At 36.8% G+C, this 21014-nt stretch overlaps 2 protein-coding genes across 3 annotated transcripts in view; one reads left to right on the top strand and one right to left on the bottom strand.

Moving 5' to 3' along the window:
- The window catches only part of RPS6KA5 (ribosomal protein S6 kinase A5), an 85591-nt gene extending 81330 nt beyond the window's left edge, over nucleotides 1–4261 (bottom strand). The window contains exon 1 of the mRNA XM_027638429.1: nucleotides 4251–4261. The gene's annotated coding sequence lies outside the window, so the exon portion shown is untranslated. The remainder of the gene's footprint in view (nucleotides 1–4250) is intronic.
- The window catches only part of DGLUCY (D-glutamate cyclase), a 47769-nt gene that overhangs the window by 6335 nt on the left and 20420 nt on the right, over nucleotides 1–21014 (top strand). Inside the window, exons 2-5 of one of the 2 annotated variants that reach the window (XM_027638437.1) lie at nucleotides 11893–11968; nucleotides 15383–15494; nucleotides 18370–18523; nucleotides 19223–19421. In XM_027638437.1, coding sequence (XP_027494238.1) covers nucleotides 15392–15494; nucleotides 18370–18523; nucleotides 19223–19421 — 456 coding nt within the window. In that variant the 5' untranslated portion in view covers nucleotides 11893–11968; nucleotides 15383–15391. Of the gene's footprint in view, nucleotides 1–11892; nucleotides 11969–14393; nucleotides 14482–15382; nucleotides 15495–18369; nucleotides 18524–19222; nucleotides 19422–21014 lie in introns of those variants that run through there. The other variant, XM_027638436.1, reaches the window with a different exon arrangement.

Raw genomic sequence — 21014 nt, 5'->3', positions numbered from 1 at the left:
GCAGTGCAGATTATTGACATTGTAAATAACTCCATTAACACTGAGGTACTTCAAATCCCTCACCTCCCGGCATTTTCTGGTATTTTATAAAGATTTACACCAGTACCACATCTCCCTCCATTTTCAAAAGAACATATTCATGTTCAACCAGATTTTATTCTACCAAACCCACCATGTAATTGCAGAAACTCTGTTGTAAATTATTTACTTCTTATTGGACTGTGTGTTGCCTTCCTGCAACTCTAGTGAGATGCACCTTCAAACTGGAAGTCAAATGAGGGAAACCCCACAGATTCTTAGAATTACTTGTAATAAGCAGTGAAGTTAGTGTATAACTTCGACTATATTGCTTATTCTCTGAGTAAGTCTTGCTTTATCCCCAGCCAGCAGCCAAGCCCTACACAATCGCTCACTCACTCCCCCACCAGTGGGACTGGGGAGAGAGTTTGAAGGCTAAAAGCCAGAAAACTCGTGGGTTGAGACAGTTTAATTGGGAAAGCAAATGCTGCACATGCAAGCAAAGAAAAACAAGGAATTCATTTACAGTTTCCCATGGGCAGGCAGGTGTTCAGCCATGTCCAGAAGAGCAGGGCCCCATCACGTGTAACAGTTACTTGGGAAGACAAACACCATCACTCCAAATGTCCCCTGTTCTTCCTTCTTCCTCCCACTTTATATACTGAGCATGATGTCATCTGGTCTGGAATATCCCTTTGGTCAGTTTTGGTCAGCTGTCCCAACTGTGTCTCCTCCCAACTTCCCATGCAGCCCCAACTTCTATGAAAAGCAGAAAAGGCCTTGGCTCTGTCTAAGCCCTGCTCAGCAATAACAAAAACATCTCTATTATCATCACTGTGTTCAACCAAATCCAAAACACAGCCCCATACTAGCCACTGTGAAGAAAATTGACTCTACCTCAGCCAGAACTGGCACAGTAACATGTATCTACAATGTGGCCTTACAGTGTCTTCCCACAAAAGCGTTTGGTTTTGGGGGTAGTGAATTGTGAGATGCTTGCCATAAGTCTTTAGATAAAAAATTGGTTAAACTGTTCCACTGTGAATATTTTTCTTTAGAAAACTATGTGATTGAAGACAGTGGACAGGCGTGAGGTACTAGTTTGGTTTATACATAAGACAAAATAATTACTTTTGGATAGCAAGTACCAAAATAACAGAATTATAAATCATTTGGGGTTGGACATGAACCCACTGCAGTCCTGGAGCACTGTCCTTTGATGGATATATAGAGAGGAGATGAAGGGGATTTCTGAAAAAGTGTGAGTCCCTCACTGCTTTTGACAAACAGTGAGTGTTAATCCCTTTTTTAATCTTGTGTCTGAAGGCAGGCCAGAACCACGTTTTCTGTAGCCTTTTATGTACCCTTTCTGACTTCGGATAGGCCATGTAGAAGTAATCATGCCCTCTCCTAAGACAACAGTTGCCTAATCTTCCCAGTGCCTCTCTTTCTCTGCAGAAGTAAATGCCTTCTCACTCCACCCACACACCCCAGGAGAGCAGCCTTCCCCCCACTCCCTGCCTCTGCCACAGTAGCAGCAGGATCCATTTGTCTTCAATTACAGAGTTAAGGATGTTATTGTCACAATTGAAGATGGCACCGTGCATCTCACATCATCACTTGTCTCTTCCTTTTAGTGTTTTCACCTGTCTAGGTTGAATGTTCACAGTGCAACCTCTTACATAGTTGAAGCTTTGGGCTACAGTTTAATCTGGTTTGGCCCTATTGATCTGATTGTTCTGTTTGGTTTTGTAAACTTTATTCCTGTTGAGATTCCTAAAAGTGACTAATATAGAAATCATATACTCTTATTAAAACAGAACCTTGTCTAGAATAACAGTAAAACCAAAACATTTAAAGAAAACCTGTCTGTCTTTCTTATAAATAACCGTACCATCCCATGTTTGTAGAGTGTTCCTTGCTAATCTTTAGTTATTTACTTTGGAGAGGCTTGTCTCTTCTCTTTCTTGGTTATTTGCTTGTCGTATATCCACCTATTAAGTCCACATATTCATGCAGTAAGTATCCCGACAGTCAAGTCACCTACAATATTCATAAGTCATTTCAAAGAAGCAACAAAAAGATCTAATGAATTAATTCTAAGTGTTATTTTATGTGGTATTGAGGCTATTTTCAGCAAAAGTTTCGATCTCTAATTGAAAACATACAGCTTTACCAAAAGGACAAGTGTTCAGTGCAGGTAAGGGATTACATCACACTGCAGTAGTGCTGAAGAGCCCTTGCTGTAGATGGGCAATCCTTTGTGCTGAGCAAGATACAGCAAACAAACAAGTGCCCCCCAAAATTTCTTGTTAATGTGCTGTGATGAAAGCCCTTAGAACACAACTGAAAACTGGGAAAACTTTGACTTTTTCTCTGAGGCTGATGGTTACTATAAAGGTCAGATATTGGTTGTTCACCAGAAATACGCGTTTATCAGGTACAAAATGAGCGATCCATAAGCTTGGTATCCTCTCTATTCCTGTTTGTTTTTAAGAAAGACATTTGAGATACTTGACTTCTACAGAGCTCATGAACCAAGATCGCTAAGTTAAATGCATTTCTGTTAATATTCTTAGCTATTTTTAATATACGTAGATTATATCCTACACAATGCCCGCTTATGTGCACTTTGTTTCACATATTTCCTTTTGTATACTTAGTAACCATGGAAAAGTCACATACAGATCATTCTATCCTTTGAACTATAAGATGCTCAATTTGGACTGTCTTTTATTTTGTTGATTTTATACAGTCTTGAAATAACTCTCTTTAACTGAGAACACTTTGTTTTATGTGATCAACCATGGAATGAATGCATATATATTATATATATGTACACACTTTTTTTTTTGCCTAGAATTTGAAACCAAGTACTGATTGCAATATTTTCCTTCTTCAAAAGGAGTGGAAAATATTGTGTAATATTTTCCAAACTGAAGCTGGATCTACTCAGAATGCTTGGTTTTTAAACTTTCCACTAAAGGGGGGGGGGGGGGAAGCATTTCCTTATTTTTATATATGGTTTCATATTTTTTTACATCCCTTCTGGCAAACTGTATCTTTGATGTCAAGCAAGAAAGTCTCACTTCTTTCCAGGCTTGTATTTTCATACTCCAGTAAACTTACATTATTTCTGACAATTTTCCCATGAACACAATGATTGTATATCATATATCTGCAGTTTGAAGTGCCTAATAGATTAAAAATTAGCCTTGTATACCAAACTTTCTAGTCAAAGTCAGTTAATTTACGAAGACAAGTAGTATGAGAATAGAGAAGAAATTTCCATTAGGAAAATTTATCAGTAGAGAATGGAGTTTGAAAATCAGTAGCTACCATCATCTCTTCAAATGTTTTAGTAGTAGTAACTATTTTTTTTAATAGCAGTCTTCTACTGCTCCATCAGTCTGACTGGAAATCATAGCAGTTTCTAGTAACTGATGCCTATTCATCTTCCTTTTAACTGATCAAAATTCTCTCTCCAGTGTGTAATGAGAAACACCTCAATCCTGTATTCAAATTAAAATGTTCTTCTATCTTTGCATATTATTAAAAATACTCCCTGATAGTTATGATATAGCAATGTATCATACAACATACCTTGCTCTATATGATTTTTGTTTGGTTTTATTTCCAAGTAGCTGAACAATTATCAGTTTTGTAGATTTATTCTTTTTCCATTCAGAAATGCTGATCCTAAATACTCCATTTTCAAAATTCTAGATGGTCCCAAAAGTGCACCTTCATACTAATTATATTAGAAGAGAAACTAGGTAAATAGGCCTAGGTTTGAACCAAATTCACTGGTCCCTTTCTTCCACAATCAAAACCCCATTCATTTGACTAATCTTTTGGAGACAAACCCCACAGCTTTTCTGAGTTCAGTTTTTGCAAATGTGAATGCTCTATTTTAATGGTACATTTACACTTGGAGCATGTTAATGCAGGCTGCTGAGTGCTTTAAATCTGTCTTGTCTTTTTTCACTGCATATATGGTGTAGTCTGACCCTTTTTTGGGAGAAGATATTCCTGGAAATAGCTAATTTATTTGGAACACCCTTGTAAGAGGCTTGTCTCAAGAGGAAATGTATTTATGGGATTAGGATTAAAGGAATTTGTAGATTGCATTCTAATATAAAGATAGTTTAGTTACTTTTAAATATATTAGCTTTGGAACTGGAATCCTAGTGAAAGAATCCATGCAAAATTCTTAGCATTTGCATCTAGACAGTTTTCCAAGTAAATTAATTTAGGAGGTAGCTACTATATGATATGCTGCAAACTGGAGTTATATGAGATAAAGTCCACTTGGCTATCAGTTTTTACATTAACTTCTACAGACAGAGATATCACCTTTAACTTCAAAGGTTCTGTACCAGAGGTCATGAAATGCTGGAAGGATAAACCAGCTAGGTTTTGTCAACGTTTTCTCTGCTGCTGAGTTCTTTCTTAGGTATGTATTATTGATCACTGTCAGAGTTAGGATATGGGGCTTTATGTAGCTTTAATTCAATCTTCTGAAGAATACTGTTTTAGTAATATTTTTAATTATTTGGATTTTATGCATATACTAATGATAATATTAAACTGTTCAGGCACTATGATGTAATGTAAATTGAAAATCTGTTTTAGAGAAGGAGGAAAATTCAGCCAGGTCAAAAGCTATTGCTCAAACAAGCCAAGAGTCTTTTCCTATTTGAAAACAAAATAAAGCAAAACTTAGCACACTCTCCATACTTCGGATATATAATGAGTTATGTGAAAAAAAATCCGAGAACAAAAGTGGTTGCTCTTAAAGCACCTCAAATAAGAGAAATATCATAGAACTGTTTGGGTTGGAAGGGACCTTAAAGATCATCTAGTTCCAATCCCTCTTCTGTAGATAGGAACACCTTGTACTAGAGCAGGTTGATCGAAGTCCCATCTAACCCAACCTTGAACACTTCCAGAGGTGGGGCAGCCACAACTCTTCTGGGCAACCTGTGTCAGTGCCTCACCACACCACCCTCTCAGGAAAGAATTTCTTCCTAATATCTAACCTAACCCTGCTCTCTTTCAGTTTAAAGACACGACCCCTTGTCCTATCAAATACTAAATGTGGGATATGGAGTTTTAAGGTACATTATTACAATTGCCTGTGTGTCGTGTATACAGAAACCAGGAAAGAGGATCAATAGCTGCTAAACAGACAAAACAGACAAAACCAGAGCTACAACTTTTTTCAAAAGTGTATGGTTCATCAGTACTAGTTATTACTTATTTTATATCAAGGTTGTTAGCTTGTTCCATACACGTGTTTATAAAAAGCATGTGTATTTCTTATATCTTTTTCTGTCTTTGTGCTAACTTTTCTGTCACATCTTTCTGTACGTAGGTCTGCATATAGTATATGGCTTGTACACAAACACTTATGCAGCTGAAGTACAATATAGCAAACGTTTAAGGACTTCATCTGTCCTTGAACTCAATAGGACTAATTATCTACTTTTCTCTGTTACTTATATTCATAGAAGGTGTGAGTCCTTAAACTGTAAGCTCTGAGGCAAGGTTTTATGCATAGTACTTCTACCATATCTGGGAATAAAACTCTAAAAAAGAATAGTAGGAAGAGCTTAAATTTTTTTGTTCTGTGTAGCTTCTATACAAAATATGGGCTCAGCTCTTGAATTTGAGCACACCAGGATATACCAATCACTGTAGCTTATTTATATTTAAAAAATATAAAATGGAGTGGCAAATGTGTAAGACATTTTCAACCCTTACTTTCTTATTGTTTAGTAATGAAAATCAAAATTATGACATTAACATTTCTTTCGAGCGAGCTAACTAATGCTGCAGCATTATGAGTCATCTTTTAACACCAAACTGCTTTTTAAAGAAATGTTTTAATGGTGATAGAAGGTTTGAGGGTGATAGACATACAGGTCTTACTCTACCAATGGAACATAGGGAAAAGGAGTAAAAGTTCAGGATTAATTCTTTGAGCGAGAAAGGTGAACTGTATTTTTTCAACATCTTGAGTTCTTTGCTGCTACTGCTCATGAGTGCAGCAGTTTGAGGTATTCACTCTGTCGTTGTAAATGCATGGATCGCAGTGATATGTTGTATATAATTATATAAGGCACCGAATGGCTACAGAGTGACAGCATTTAGTAAACCAATACCTGATCTAGTCTGTATCCAGAAACTTAGATGAGAAGTTCTTTGTCTGACCTGTGCAAGGACCCAAGCCTAGCAGAGCCCCTGAACTGCTCCCTTGCACTTGCTGCACAGCCATGGTGCTGCTAGCACCAGTGGTGACACTCTGAGGTCAGGCTCAGAGTGACTCTGTGACAGACTGACTGCATCGGAACCACTCGCATTCTGTGGGATCAGGCTGTCCAGGATAATTCAAAAAGGGCCTGTATCCTTTCCCTCAATTCAAAACTGCTTTTCATCATGCTGCTCTACTCAGTGATGGTCAAACAGGCCCTGAGCTCTTGCAGATAGAGTGCAAATGTGTCTGCAGGTGCCTGGCTGCACCAAATAGACCATCGAGGGCAGTTTCTGAGTCATCATGACATTTAATTGCTGTAAAATACCATAGTTGTCAGGTATGTAGTAATGAAGACATAGTAATGCAGCCATAACTTGTCCATATCTTGGAGCCTTTCATGTTGGAATGGGTGCTGCAGAACAAAGCTGTCCAGATATATTTCATGCAGATTAACATTTATTACATGGGCAGTGTGGATGCTCCAAGACAAAATAGCAGTCCAAATGCATAACATTTGCTATTATATAGCAAGTTGCTAACAGAATTTACCTACACCCACTTCTGGAAGTTGCACTGAGGTATTCTTGCAGATCCTGCCACTAATTCACCTGATTAGCCAAATAGCATTGCTTAAGCCAGGAGGTTCATCAGGAGAATTATGCTCAGTCCTTTTGAGCTGTTCACAGTACTTCTTGGTCTAAGAGCTGAAGGAAATAATGGAACAACAAAAGTCATTATCTCTTCATCTCAGGTACGTGTGGAGGCGGAGATGTTTGTTCTTGGTAGTGTTTGGAGAGGTCCAATTCACTGGAGGTTCCCCAGACACAACCTACTGAGATATATTTCAAGGACTGTAACTTTGCATAAATACATAGGCTGCAATAATTTCTTTAGTGACCATAACCAAAAAGAATTGCTTGGTGAATGGTGATGGGTGCGGTGACTAGCACCTGCTGGCAGATGTGAACCCAAAAGAAATGGCATAATCATAGAGGTAGCCTGAATGACTTGACAGGAAAACATGACACACTTTTAGGAGCATGGTACTATTTTTACGGTGTGTAGATAGCACAACATCACTTACCTGCTCACCTCCAGGTGGAATTCCTTGGAAGGAATGAGCACCCCATCAGCTGTGTGACTGTGCATGACGTGACTGGGTGTAACCTAGGCGGCAACATACATTCTTATCAAAATAAGCACCTGTGGCTGCTGCCTTGCCAACAAAGCAGTACAAGTCGCTCTGCTTTGTCCTATGGACTTCCACTTTCTTTTGTCCTGAGTAAGAGTGGAAAGAAAAATTTTCGTCACTTTGGAAATTTTTATCTAGCCAATACCCATCACCTTGGCTGCTTTGTGCAGTGTGCTGCCAGCTGGCCAGTACTGCCACAGGGGCAGGGGAGAGGTTGGCACTGATGTCCTGCAGGCAAGGTCCCCCAGTATCCTTGGGCTGTCTCAGTGCCAGAAGAGGCTGAGACAGAGAACTGATAGCTGGACCAAGCCCAGAGAATTGTGGAGAAGTTCCAAAGGTCTTCTGTAACTCAGTGTAGATTGGGAAACTATATTTATATAGCGCCCTCATGCCCTCACGTTTTTTTTCAATTTCTTGAAATTGAATAAGCACATTTTGTCATCTTATATGAAAACAAGCTCTGCTGGATCATTTGCTGTCTCTTCTGATTGCAGCTGCTGAGTATTCCTGTCAGCAAAGTCAAAGGTATGGAAGTAGCAGTTTTAAATCTCGATGAAGTCCTTAGGTGTGTACCGTATCTTACCGAAGGTGCATGTAAATGAGGTGGCTGTTTGAAAACTTGTTGGTCACGTGTTTTTGGAAGGTGATGAGGCAGGAATGTAGGTATTAGGATATGATTCAAGGAGTTGGAAGGGAGTGTGAGGTCATGAGGCCTAATCCTTTGCAGGATGAAAAAGCTTAAACTGCTGGGATCTTGCATAGGTTGTGCCCATGCAAGGGCAAGGCTGTGGTGTGAACTGTTCTCTAGTCTCTGCCCATATTTCTCCGCTGGAGAAATAATTTATTTTGTCCTAGAGTAGAAGCTGAGTGTAGAATAATACCAGTGCAGTGGTCATACTAAAGGGCTACTTTGAAACTGGTGATGGGTTTCTGTTTTTTGTTCTGTTATTTTACCAAGAGAAACTAAACATCGTATGTCTTTTTGCAAGTAAACAAGATTGCATCAAAGATACATTGATTCTGTCATCAGTTTGTCATCCTGACATAATCTGCAGGATCTTGAGTACAGGCTAGCTGCCTTAAGCAGCAGACAGAACACTAATGGAAGCTAATTTAAATTTCTATTTGCAGTCCTCAAAGGTGCATAAACTTCAAAGGTAAATTCCCTGTATTTCAAATGTAAAGTTAAATCATAATTTGCTGGATGAAGCGCTGTCTGAAAATACACAAAGCATACCCCTTTTGGAATGATACACAAAGAACTTCTGTGCTTTGAAATGATTCATAGCAGATGCAAAGAAAAAGGATCATTAATTGATTCTTCAAATAAAAGATCACAAGTGTAACTGAGAGACTCTGTTGGAAAATCAAATGGACTAAATTTTCAGAGAAGTCTATGCTTTACACAGAAGTCTCCTGGCAGAATTTCAGATCAGCTTGATGATTAAACAGCAGGTCATTTAAAGTGTGTTTACGCTAACAAGTCTCTGTAACCATATTCATACTAGGGCAAGGCATAGTACACAAAGCGTTTGTTAGATTATAATTAGTTTAGATTACTTTCCATTATGTATCAGTAAAGGCAGCCCATGGGCTGGCTCATATTTCAGTTACCCTGCTGTTTCTGTTCGTGAGGCAGTAGCTTTGTGTAAGGTATCTGCGTGATAATATCTAAAAAAACCTGCCCAGCAGTGTGCAAGTGACCCTTGCACTTTCTTGGCCATTGAACCCATTCATGCCACCACCCATTCTTATTATCAAACTTTAAACTGAAAATAGGACAAAAGTGATATAAGCAATGCAAGATTGTATTTCGTAAGTGTTTGGGCTCCTTGCAAGCAAGTCACTGCATTAAACCATATTCGTATTGGTGTATCAGTACCACTGGAGAAACAGACCTGTAATCTCTAACACTAGAAACTGGTGTTAACTACTCTACAGTCTTCAAACCTACTTGTTTATTACTTTTACCAATGGTACTTTTTACAGACAATGTATTCTTGGGTGATCCATTTTTGAAGCCACAGAAATACTATGTTTTTAGCTTTATTTCATTAATTAACTTGACATGCAAAGGCGAAGCAATCACACTGACACTTCTGAAGGATGTTTTAATCCTTTGTGTTATTATGTAATTTTTTGATTCATTTTTATCTGGTGTGGTTTAGCACAGCAGTACGGACCCACCCACTGCATCTCAAAGTGTAATCTTTCTGACACTTAAATGACATTTTTCCATTTTCTTGTGTAATGAATAATTTACAATGTGGGCCTGTAACGAATCTATGTTCGTATTTAAATATCTGCAAAATTTACAGATTCGCTTTTTCATGTTGAAAACTCTAAGGTAATATAAAATGTTTCACTTACTGCACTTCCTTCTTTTTCTCTAAAGAGATTATGTTCTGCAGATTGTAAAAATGGTTTATAAACTATAGCTCAGTCAATAATTCAATGTAAAGATACATTACTTTGCAAGGCTAGTTAGTGGTCAAAAATTAAGGAGAAAATAATTAGAAAAAATATGCTTAAGCCAAGCCTGTCTGTAATATTAAAAGGGGAGAGATATACATATATATATGTATGTATATGTACACACACACACACACACACATGAGTATAGGCAGGTTCGGAGAAGTATAAATCTTACAAGTCTGGGAAACCATTTGTGAATTTATTGTGTGTTATGATTTCTGAAGTTAGATTATTTTGTCTCAGACTGGGAACAGGAAAAGCTCATTTAAGATTGAAAACTGAGAACTTAAGGTACAACTGAGAGATACATTAAGTATATAAATTAAAAAGAGCTAGTGAGAGGAGAGAAAGCATCCAAACTCCCATATTGCTGAGGGCACAGTCAGATAAACCAAGGAAGGAAGTGCTACGAAGGTCAGTCCAACTTGGAGTTATGGAGATAGAGGTCTGAGCTTAGGGAGAAAAAACTGCAGAAATAAAGGTACACTGTAGACAACAGAAAAGGGAGGAAACAAGAAATAGCCTGGGACATGCAGAGAGGCTGTTCTGTACATCATACAAGTCATCTGAAAGGCAGGGCAGCTTCTTTATTAAATCCTGTCTGGAATTACATTTTTCTTGCTTCATGTTGGGTTTCAGATTATTTGGCAAAGATAGATGGTATTGGTCACTTTTTCCAAGCATCACTTAGCATTTTTAACTCTTAACTTGATGTGCAGTAACTAACTTTGTTTCCATACAGGGCTTGGAGATAGGAATTTGTGAATCTCCTAAGTTATATGACAGGCAAGGTGTCATGGTTTAGGAATGGTATTCCCCAATTTAGTACTCCCACTAAAAAGAAGTACTCCCACTCTCTCCCTCTGGTGAGACACACAAAAGACAGGGATTGCGGGTTGAGATAAGAACAATTTATGGAAATAGCAATGAGATAAGAAAATGAACAGAATAGCAACAATATTAATAATAAAAATATACAGAAATAGAGTGATTCACATGCAAAAATACCCACCGAAGACCCTAGGCAAACAATGAACAATGGTCCTCACGCTTTTGTTCCACGCAAAGCCACACTCTCCATCCCAACAGCGAGAGTCCCTTATTTCCACTCCCTAGTGATGACATGGGTGGTACAGAATAGCAACCTATACACACCCACATGGCTTCGTCCCATCACCTCTACTGTGAAAAAATTAACTCTGTCCTGACTGAAATCAGGACACAAGGATACGGCTCTTGAGAGCAGCAGGGTTTTTAGCAGGATAAAGTAACATTCCTCTCAACATGCCTTTTTCCTTTCATGAGTTATGAGATTCGGGGTAAATAGAGCATATTTTTTACAATTAGTTATGAAGATGAGGCTTAGAACCAGTCCCATTCCTGTCACCTCAGCAAAAATCGGCACTTTATTACACTCAGTCACCTGTACTCAACTAGGGCTCTGAGAACAGCATGTAGAAATGCTTAATGACTTAGAGCTTCACATGGCAACAAGGGATCACAATTTCAAATAAAAAAATATTCACCCTCTAAATCTGGCTTTCCTGAAAATTGTTTTTGTCTGGGTAGTGGGATAGTTTGGAAATCAGCTGGGCCAGATTAATCACGTAGTGTGTATTCACTTCACTGGAGTGATGCTGCAGAGATATATACTGAATGAAGATGTCAACCAACAATTTTATGTTACTTATTAAAGCCATACTCAAGATCCACTTAGAACTTTTACCAAAGCTTGTACATATCTGTACTTCCTGACTGCCACTACAATGCAAAGAAAAGTTTTTTCTTGAATATATATATATATATATCTTTTTAATATAATGTCATTTCAATACAATATTGCTTCTGAGAAATGGATTCATTATTCTGAACTACTGATTTGGCATAAGCCATACTGCCATCAGTGTCTGATCAGACAGCTCCTTACATTATTCTCATCTCTTTCCAGCTTTGAAGTTTCATCATCCTTGTCAAGATCTGGAAGTGCAGCTCAGGATATAGTAGTGTCCACAAATCAATAGTGGGTAAGTGCCATCCTAATGTCTCAAATAGCAATATATTTTAATATTTATTCATTTAAGTTCAGTAAATAAACTCAAGATACACATGAAATACATTATCTTCATGTAAACCTCTAAAAAGAAAAGCACTTACTGTGCTTCTATGTGGAGCCAAAAGGTTCTTCATGAGCGAACTTAATACTTCAGTGCTATGAAGCTTTGCAATGTTGGTTGTTGGTGTTGTAAGTCAGTGAGTCTGATGTGAGAAGCATGACTGAAAACAAGGTCTTTTTTCAGACTGGTGCTTTAAGTATGAACTTTATCATTATGCAGACAGTAAGTGACCTGCTTTCCAAATGCTATTTACCCAGGATTCTATCTGGTATGCTTTAGAGGTTCATTCCATTAAAGGCAACACACTGGAAAGCCAAATCCTTTGTGGAGGGACACATAGGATACCCTCAGGCACAACAGCCATTTTATATGCACTCTCATTTTATATGCACTCTCAGGATCTTTTCTTTTAAGGCCTTTTTAACACTTATCCTGCATGTTGTCTTTATTTGTATCATGATCCCCATGAGATAACTGGTAGTTTCAGATAATTATAAGTATCTCAGAAGAAAATTAAAGGAATTGAAAAACCTCTACCAAGGCACAGACCCTGATAACTGATTAACCACTGTATCAGGCTGTTTAGTTAGAGTGCTGCTTGGGGCCCCCATGAAGCCAGTCTCTACACTTCATTAGGCATCCTGATGGCACAAGAAGGAAAAGATACTTTAAGACCCAGGTTATCTTGGTGCTTCTCCCTAGTCATTCCAAACACACCATAGTCATGATAGCTGCAGGATTTTTCAGGAAGTTCTAGAGCTGGTTGGGGAATCTAAACCTGACACAGAGAAATAAAAATATAGAAAAATCTAAACCTAGCATAGAGAAATAGCATACTGCATAGAAACCAGCCATTCCTGGGCAAGTCTTGTAGGAAAAGCTAGGTTTTACTATGAACATCTAACAGTTTTTATTATCTACCCAAATTTAGCAAATAATAAAGAATAACAGCATAATCTATTACTGATATTATACAGTAAATACAATGATTTAAAGTTATAACTCAGAATGTTAATCCTATTGAGTTTTCCCCATTATTACATAGAAATACATAAAATTACATAAAATAATATCTCGTATTGACCTCATAAGTCACCAGCGTGCCTGTAACAAACGTGGATAGTGCCTTCCTAAATCTTCGTTTGCGAAGCCCAGCCGTGATATGACATGACATAAAATCACCGCAGGAAGGTGAGTTTTGTTTCAGTCTGCTCTTATACAAAGTTAATGTTTAAATTATTCACTTTCTAACAAGTCATCAACAATATATGTTTATCCTCAAGTAGGACCAAGAGGCCCAAGTGCTTCTGTAAAGTAGCTACAGCCAACATTTCAGCATGACTGATATTCATAGTCCTGTAGTTTGTTAGCCACTTGCTGTCATATCAGCCAAAAACTTTCAGGGCCCTAAATATTTGGAGATAAAATCTTGTAGGTACTTTCATTTCTGCTACTGGGCACATACTTCATGAGAAGACAATCAGGCTTTCCCAAGATCGGAACAGAGCATGTGTGACAAAATACCTAGCTAAAGGCTGTTTTTGTTCCAAACTAGTTTCTCAAGTTTCAGACTGTCTTTCAAGTCTAAGTAAGCCAGTAGTTCATCAGTAGCAGGCCATCAATCCTATAGATGATTTAGATGGCTTTAAAGATGGTCAGAAATAAAGAAAAGTGATCTGAAAGAGTCTAACAAACACATCTGGAATTTTTTATTAGGATCATTCTATTTAGTTTGAAACCTCTTGAATGAGTCGTTCCAGACTGGTGTTAGAAATTCTCTTTACAGTAAGAATTATATCTCTTAAACTGACATTTACAGACCTGGATTAGTGCTCAGCGACATCTCTAAATCCAATTTCTTGTTATCTTTAAAGTGTGTGTTTGGAATTGTTTGTGATTTTTTCATGAAGATTTTTGTGCAGCATACAGAATGGTAATGTAAAGTAGCGAAGCAGAGAAGAGTTAGAAAGTTATAAGTTAAAACTCAGAAAAAAAACCCTAGTGTTTTGTTTTGGCTGACAATGTTATATAAAAATTTCAGAATACCCAACCTAACCTCTCTGAATTCTGAAAGCTTTGGGAAAAGCTTTGGGCAAGTTTTGGACTGACTAGGATGAAAGTACAATTTCAGTCAAAACATATCACTGCTCTTCAAGTTAATTAAGGAATGATTGCTCAGAGGTTATGAGTTTTCACAATATTCCACTCCACTGTGAGAGTGAAACTTTGTACCGTAATAGGTATAGCACAAAAACTGTGCACCTTTAACAGAAAAGTTAACTTTTGCTAGAAGGTTGTAACAGCTCATTATACATTAATTTACTAGCATCTTTTAAAAAGAGCAGCACCATTTCTATTGTATTTATTACTTCTTATGAATGACATCGAGAATGGCTTCTTCCGAATTAAAGGAAAACTTGGAGGTTGGTAATTCGAATACTTGGAGGATAGTTCAGTTTCTTTACCTAAAAGTGACCAAGGTTAAAATCTTAAGCAGACAAGTTATTATTTTACCCTGATTTAACTCTTACTTTTTCCTAATAATGATGTAATAAATCCTTTTTAGTTATTAGGTAGTTTAGTTGAGAAAAAAACTGTGTTTGAACTTCATCTGGATTGCAGAAAAAAAGACATTTAAAATCTTTAAAAGATGTAAAAAGAGACAGATATTGCCTGTAATTAGGGTACTTACTTCTTTGCCTACTCCAGATTGTATGGCAAGTGACTTAAACATCTATATGTCTGCTTTCTCAGTGGAAAAATAACCATGGGAGTATTCACTTCTACATAATTAATATTTGAAAAGCATAATACCTGTGGAATGTACTACAATGACATTTTCTGAATATAGTTCTCTCTTTACTGCAAGGTTGCCTTGCTAATTGTCTAAAAGCATTTGGATTAGAAAAATAATATTACAGATTATAGCTTGGTAGGTAAATCCACTTGTGCTTTTGGAATCTTAAAGTTACAATGAATTTTGAAAAAGTGAATACTCTAGAAAATGAATAATTATCAGGAAAGAAAGAAATCTGTTTTTCACATTACAGGCCAGCAAAATTTTGCATTTTATCCAAAATGTTAAAAAGCATGTCTCCAGCTAATTTATTGAAAGACTCCATTTATGCGTAGTCATAAAATGTCAGTGAGATAACCTTTTGACTTGGAATTGCCTTTTGAGTTTTAACTTAGAATTTCCCAGTGATAATGGCTTTGGTGAAACATGAGGAGGAAGCTTAAGCTAAGTTCTCCAGAAAATCAACATTTAAGATGTCAAAAAAAAAAGTGCTTTGTGTTTAAATTTATAATTATCTTTCTGTTAAGGATGAAGAGATGCTTTTGACAGGAGGCTTGAAATCTCTCCTTCCCCATGTGTTAAGAAGAATAATTCGATTAAACAGACTCAATATTAGTAATACTTCAGGAATGGCAGAAGGTAAGTAAACCTAACTGCTCTACGTGGAAAAGTGGTTCCATTTTAGATTCATAACTATATGTTTTCTTTTTATTGTTTTTGAAGGAATGTAGAAATATCAAAAGCAGTAAAATAAAACAAAAGAAAATGTTAAATTGATAAATATTATATTGAAAATGTTAAGTTCTTGTGTGTTTTTGAAATCACATTGTAAACACCTGACAGTGGTTTTTCGACAGAAAGCTACATCAGAGGAAATATACCATTGTACCTGAATAACATACATGGACTTCATCTGCAATCCCTCAGCTCCCAGTTGTGTCATTGAGAAATTATGGATGCAGGAAATACTTGGCAAATCTTTAACCAAATCTGGTTTTTTTCATGTTATTATCACATGTGTAGAATGACCTACTGTGTTCTTTACAGAGACTTTGCTTTACTTAAGGCATCAGATATGCTTTGGGGAAGAATTTGAGATATATAGTTACAGCAGTGGTTTTCTGCTTCATTTGTTGCAAAGGTGGAAATTACTGACTAAGCAAAAATGGGAATTATAAGGGAGAGGGAAAAATTAGTGTTATACGCAGATAACTGAATGCATTCTGGAAGATCAGTTTTTGTCTTGCCTCTCATAGCTGGACTTCTACAGAAGCAGAGAAGTCTGTCATTGTTCTGATCAACTTTAAAATGTAACAACTAAAAATACTGTGGCAAATAGCTGATCAGCAAAGCTGTGTGTAGTAGCATTACTATAATATAAGAATGTTAAAGGTCATTTTCTAGATCATAATGAGTCTTGAAATTGTGTTTTTCTTTTCCATCAGAACATAAGTTGAAAAATAATAACAAAAAATATGTTATAATGTTAATAATCTGGAGTTTGCCCCAGCTGAATTTTTAACTGCATGTATTGCTGCAGTAAATTCAAATGTATTGGTTCTAACATTTCACAAAAGTATTGTTGACTTACAAAATGAGGTTTTGAGCATACAGCTTCATTATACAAAGACTAAAAGAACTATTGGAACACTTAAGTAATTGGAATTTCTCAGAATCCTTAAAATTGTCTTATGTTGTTGTTATGATACACAAGTAAACCAGTTATTTCTTGCTGTCCTCATTGTCATTCACCAGAGAAATTAAAAGCTCTTTCTAAACTTCTCTGAACTAGGACATGAGTGTGTTGAATTAATGCCTGGGTTGATCAGCACATCCAGTTTCACTACCGTTGCTTGTGAATGCATTCATAATGATGGCTCCATAATGCAAGTGAATATGTGACAAGATAAAGGAAGGAAAAAGTATTTTTTCATCGATACAAAAAGAGGAAGGGTGGCTATTGGGAGCAGCAGTAAAATTCCCAAAATGTTATAATGAAGTTTCCTGAGTTTATCCAATATTTTCCTGCAGATTCAGTCTGTCAGCTATAACTAGTGTGTTAAAATCAGTGTTGTCTGAGTTGAATGCACTGAATAAAACCATAATTTTAAGAATTCATGAATATCACTAGCAAAGTAGAAAGTGCCTGTGGATTTCTTATTGATGGTAGGGAATGAAGTTGAGGGGTAACCGAATGTAGTGTTTTATTCAGTGATAAATTTAGTATGTTTATTTAACAAAAATATTTTTCTGTCTTTAGCAAGAAACTCTTTCTGTATTTAGTAACTTCTGCCAGTAATAAAATGAATTTTTGTGCTGAGTACACCCAAGAGAGCAGTTTGTGGGCAAATTCAGTATGCAAATACATGCTCACCTCAGCCTTTGCTTTGCATTTTTCCATCAGGAACGGAATTTTATCTTTGGATTTCTTTGTTAGCTTTGGTCAAGAGTAAGATTTGGCTGATTTCCTACAGCCTTTGAAGGCAGATCATTGATTTAAAGATTGGATGACAGGTTAATGCAGTATTTAAGAAAGTGAGTGCATCTATGCAGCCTCCTACTCACCTGACTGATATCAGGCAGTAATGGTAATGACTTTTCAAGAAAGTATCAGTACCAGAGTTAGGGACTGTTAATTGCTGGGTATATACGCCACAGACAAGTTGTACTCCAAGTTTCCTCTAAGTATTTGAACAGCTGGCATTTACATGCAGGAAAATTTAAATGGCATTGGTATTAACTACTACTGTTTAGAAAATAAATTTTTGCTAAATAAATGAATGGGACCTTTCTTCAGTGGTACTTGTTGCAAAAATGTTAATGTCTTTAGAAGCTATTTTATGGTAGTAGTCAACAATCTTTTAAATCAGAGCTGATGCCAAGTTAAGGAAGTGTAGCAGTTTTGGTTTGGGTTTTTTTTTATTTAGCAATAGTGGAAGTGACTGAGGATCAGTGTAGAGGCAAGAGTTTATTTCCAAACTCTAATCATATCTGTTTAATTGCAGCCCACAATAAAATTCCACAGTCAAGAAATTCTAAAGAATGGGCTACAAACATCAAGATACCAGGGGTTTACTGTTGTACTGGACATGATTTATAGCTTGGTATTGTGAAAAATAATTGTGAAAGTAGCCTTTCCTTGGCTCTGGGCTAACATTTGCAAAGTAAAGCATTTTCCTACGGAACACTAATTCCCCAGGTTAGGTAATAAATTATGTTCATGTATAAATTCATAGAAATGTTTGTTAAAGTAATTATGCTGTCTTCATATTCTACTAATACCCATGCCTGCCAACTATTTTAACTGTGAATGACTTCACATACAGAGTACATCTAGCTCTGATTTTTAAAATGTTTCAAGAAGTTGTTTAATTTAATTGCAGCATTCTGAATCAAAAATTTTGTTCAGGTAATTTTGTATAGACTATCTAAAGAAATCTATATGGAAAAGTTATTGTTTCACAAACAAAAAGCTGAATTAATCACCATTCATTCCAACCTTCCACAATTTCAGGCTATAAGCAGGCCAATGTTGTGATTTTGCACAAGTCCCTGGCTGATGATTTTGAGAAGTTCTGCCATGCAAATGATGGACCCCTGCCACTGCTGTACAGAAGTCAACCAGGTGATTGGAAATGTCCTTCCCTGAGTAGTGATTCTGATATCAGGTAACTACAGACCAACCCTGCCTGTCAAAGTACTGCAGTGAATGCTGATGGTTTGAGGGTTTCAGAACAGAGGATTTCAGGAAACAGCCTCCTTACAGTGTTGTACGTTTTGAATACGTTTCTTTTCCTGGAGTTATACCTTTGAGTGAAAAACTATGTCTAACAGCCTGGTCATCTTGTTCTTGAGAAACATGCTAGGATAATTGTCAGTATTACAAGTATTTCTCTAATCCAAAGGTGAAATTTTGTGTAATTTCTAAATATTTTGCAGTCTGAGCCAGCAGAATTAAATAATAGGGGTTTACATTTGTTTTATTTAGTAGAAACATGGGTATGGTAAGTACATGATAATTGTAGGGTCTCTGAAATTTGAAAGATTCATTCCTGTGGTAAACACTAAAAACAAGGCTTAAACCAGCTTCCTAATTTTTGAAAGCCTGAGACAAGATACATATAAGGGGCCTTAACCTATAAAACCTAAAAATCTCAAACTGTAACATGTTGTGTTTACAGGCTTGGTTTTGTGCACAAAAAGGTGTTATGAAGTTTTTGCATTTTTGTTTCATTGTTACTCAGAAAGAAAGAAGTGGATTAAGGAGGCTGTATCTTGTGTTTTGATACTGGGTTAATGTCAATTCAACCAACACACTTTGTTTACAAAAAATATCATAAAGCTGTGATAAATTCTTATTTCACTAGAACTGACTGCCTACAGTACCGAGTGTATGAGCTTGGAGTTTGTACTGGATCACTGAAAAGTCTGAAGGAGTATTCTGAACAACTGAAGGACATGGTGACATTTTATTTAGGCTGCAGCTTCTCTTTTGAAAAAGCAGCCGTAAGTGCGGGCATTCCTGTAAGAAACATTGAGCAAAAATGTAATGTAAGCATGTACAAAGTAAGTATATGTACACACACATAGTCTTTGTTGTAACTTTGCTGTGAGTTTGTCCATATTCGTGTTGGGTGCATAATACCTATTGCTCAAAATAAGAACTTTTTTTCTCTACCTATACAGTAACTTCAGTCATGTTCTAGTGCCGAGTGCATAAAAATACAGGGTAAAACATTCTCAGCCCCAGTTCAGTGCAGGGCCAGTCTGCTTTTTTATTTATTTTTTGTGGCAAAGTTTTCCCCCTGTGTCTTGTGGTGGCCATTTCATTTGGATTCTGTTCTGGTTTGCCCTCTGTGTTTTAACTGGTGACCCATGCCCTATTCTGACCATGCCTTTACATGTCCTGCTCTCCATACCAACTCCAACTTGCAGATGGAATATTCCTTTTATGAGCCATTATAGTCATTTTATGAGCCATTATAGTCGTTTTATGAGCCATTATAATCTTCATTCACGAAGCCTAGCCACGATGATGATGATAGCAGCAGTTTCTTCTGCACAACAGCCACGTTTTGGACTTTTTCAGTGAAAGTAGAACCTTTAAACTGCACGTTTGCTGCAAACCCAGACCTCTGGGACAGAAGATGTTCCTGAAGACTTGAGGTGTCTGCCGTAGCACTGAAAATTATGACTGTGCTCAGAAAGTTTATGGTGTAGATTTTAATGTTAACAGAGGTCTTAGAATAATTCTGGCTCCACTAGATAGACTAAGAACACCAAAGTACATATCTGCATGCCTTTTTCGTTTAGTGCAGATGCAGTTCTCCTAGGCAAAGGTTATTATTGTTTTCAGTGTTACCATTTCACAATCGTTTTGCTATGCTCCTGGTCAAAATGTATCTCATATGTGAGTCCTTGTACCAAGATAAAGAAAAAAAATACAACTGTGTATCTGCTTATAACTTTTCAGAATTAGGAAAATTTTATAGTTTATGGTACATCAATGCTGTGAAGAACTGCACTGTGTGTTTCTTCAGTGACAGGTGTGATTATTGTTATTATAAAGACTTTAAATGAACATTTTCTAGACAGCTCTAGCTCTCTGCATATCTTGTTTATGTTCGACTGCAACTCAGATATCAGACATTTTGTTCTAAAAAGCCGACCTGCTTTATTTCTAAATAGAAAGGGTGCTTCAGCATTCCTGTTGGTAAGGATTATGAATTCCATAGAATGTTTGTAGAGGCATGAAAGATTTTGTATGTATGAAACTGGCTTCTTCTGTAGAAGTGGGTACTACCAGCAGCAGTTCCTGACCCTGGTGTGTTACAGAGCACTATATTCAAGTACAGAGAGTAGATTCAGACCAAACAGATTTGTAGCTGTGCAATGATTTTTTTATTAGCTTTTTCCCTTTCTGTATAGGGAACACACCATTGCTTTCTAACAACATTCAAAATATCCTGAAGTCACCTAGCTGTATTCACTGAAGCAAGAAATGCATGATATTGAAAATTTTAATGATCTATATGATGAAGCTCCAGTATGGAATCTTACAAGAAAAAAAAAATGGGATACTGAGAATTTTTTTTGAAGGATTTAAAATGAATGTTACTACACAGCCTTTCTAAAGTCAAGTACAGCACAATGTTTTAG

Source organism: Corapipo altera, unplaced genomic scaffold, assembly GCF_003945725.1.
Source record: "Corapipo altera isolate COAL_440 unplaced genomic scaffold, ASM394572v1 23, whole genome shotgun sequence".
Lineage (NCBI taxonomy): Eukaryota > Metazoa > Chordata > Aves > Passeriformes > Pipridae > Corapipo > Corapipo altera.
Note: the sequence above shows the minus strand (reverse complement) of the source record. Positions and strands in the feature narration are given on the sequence as shown.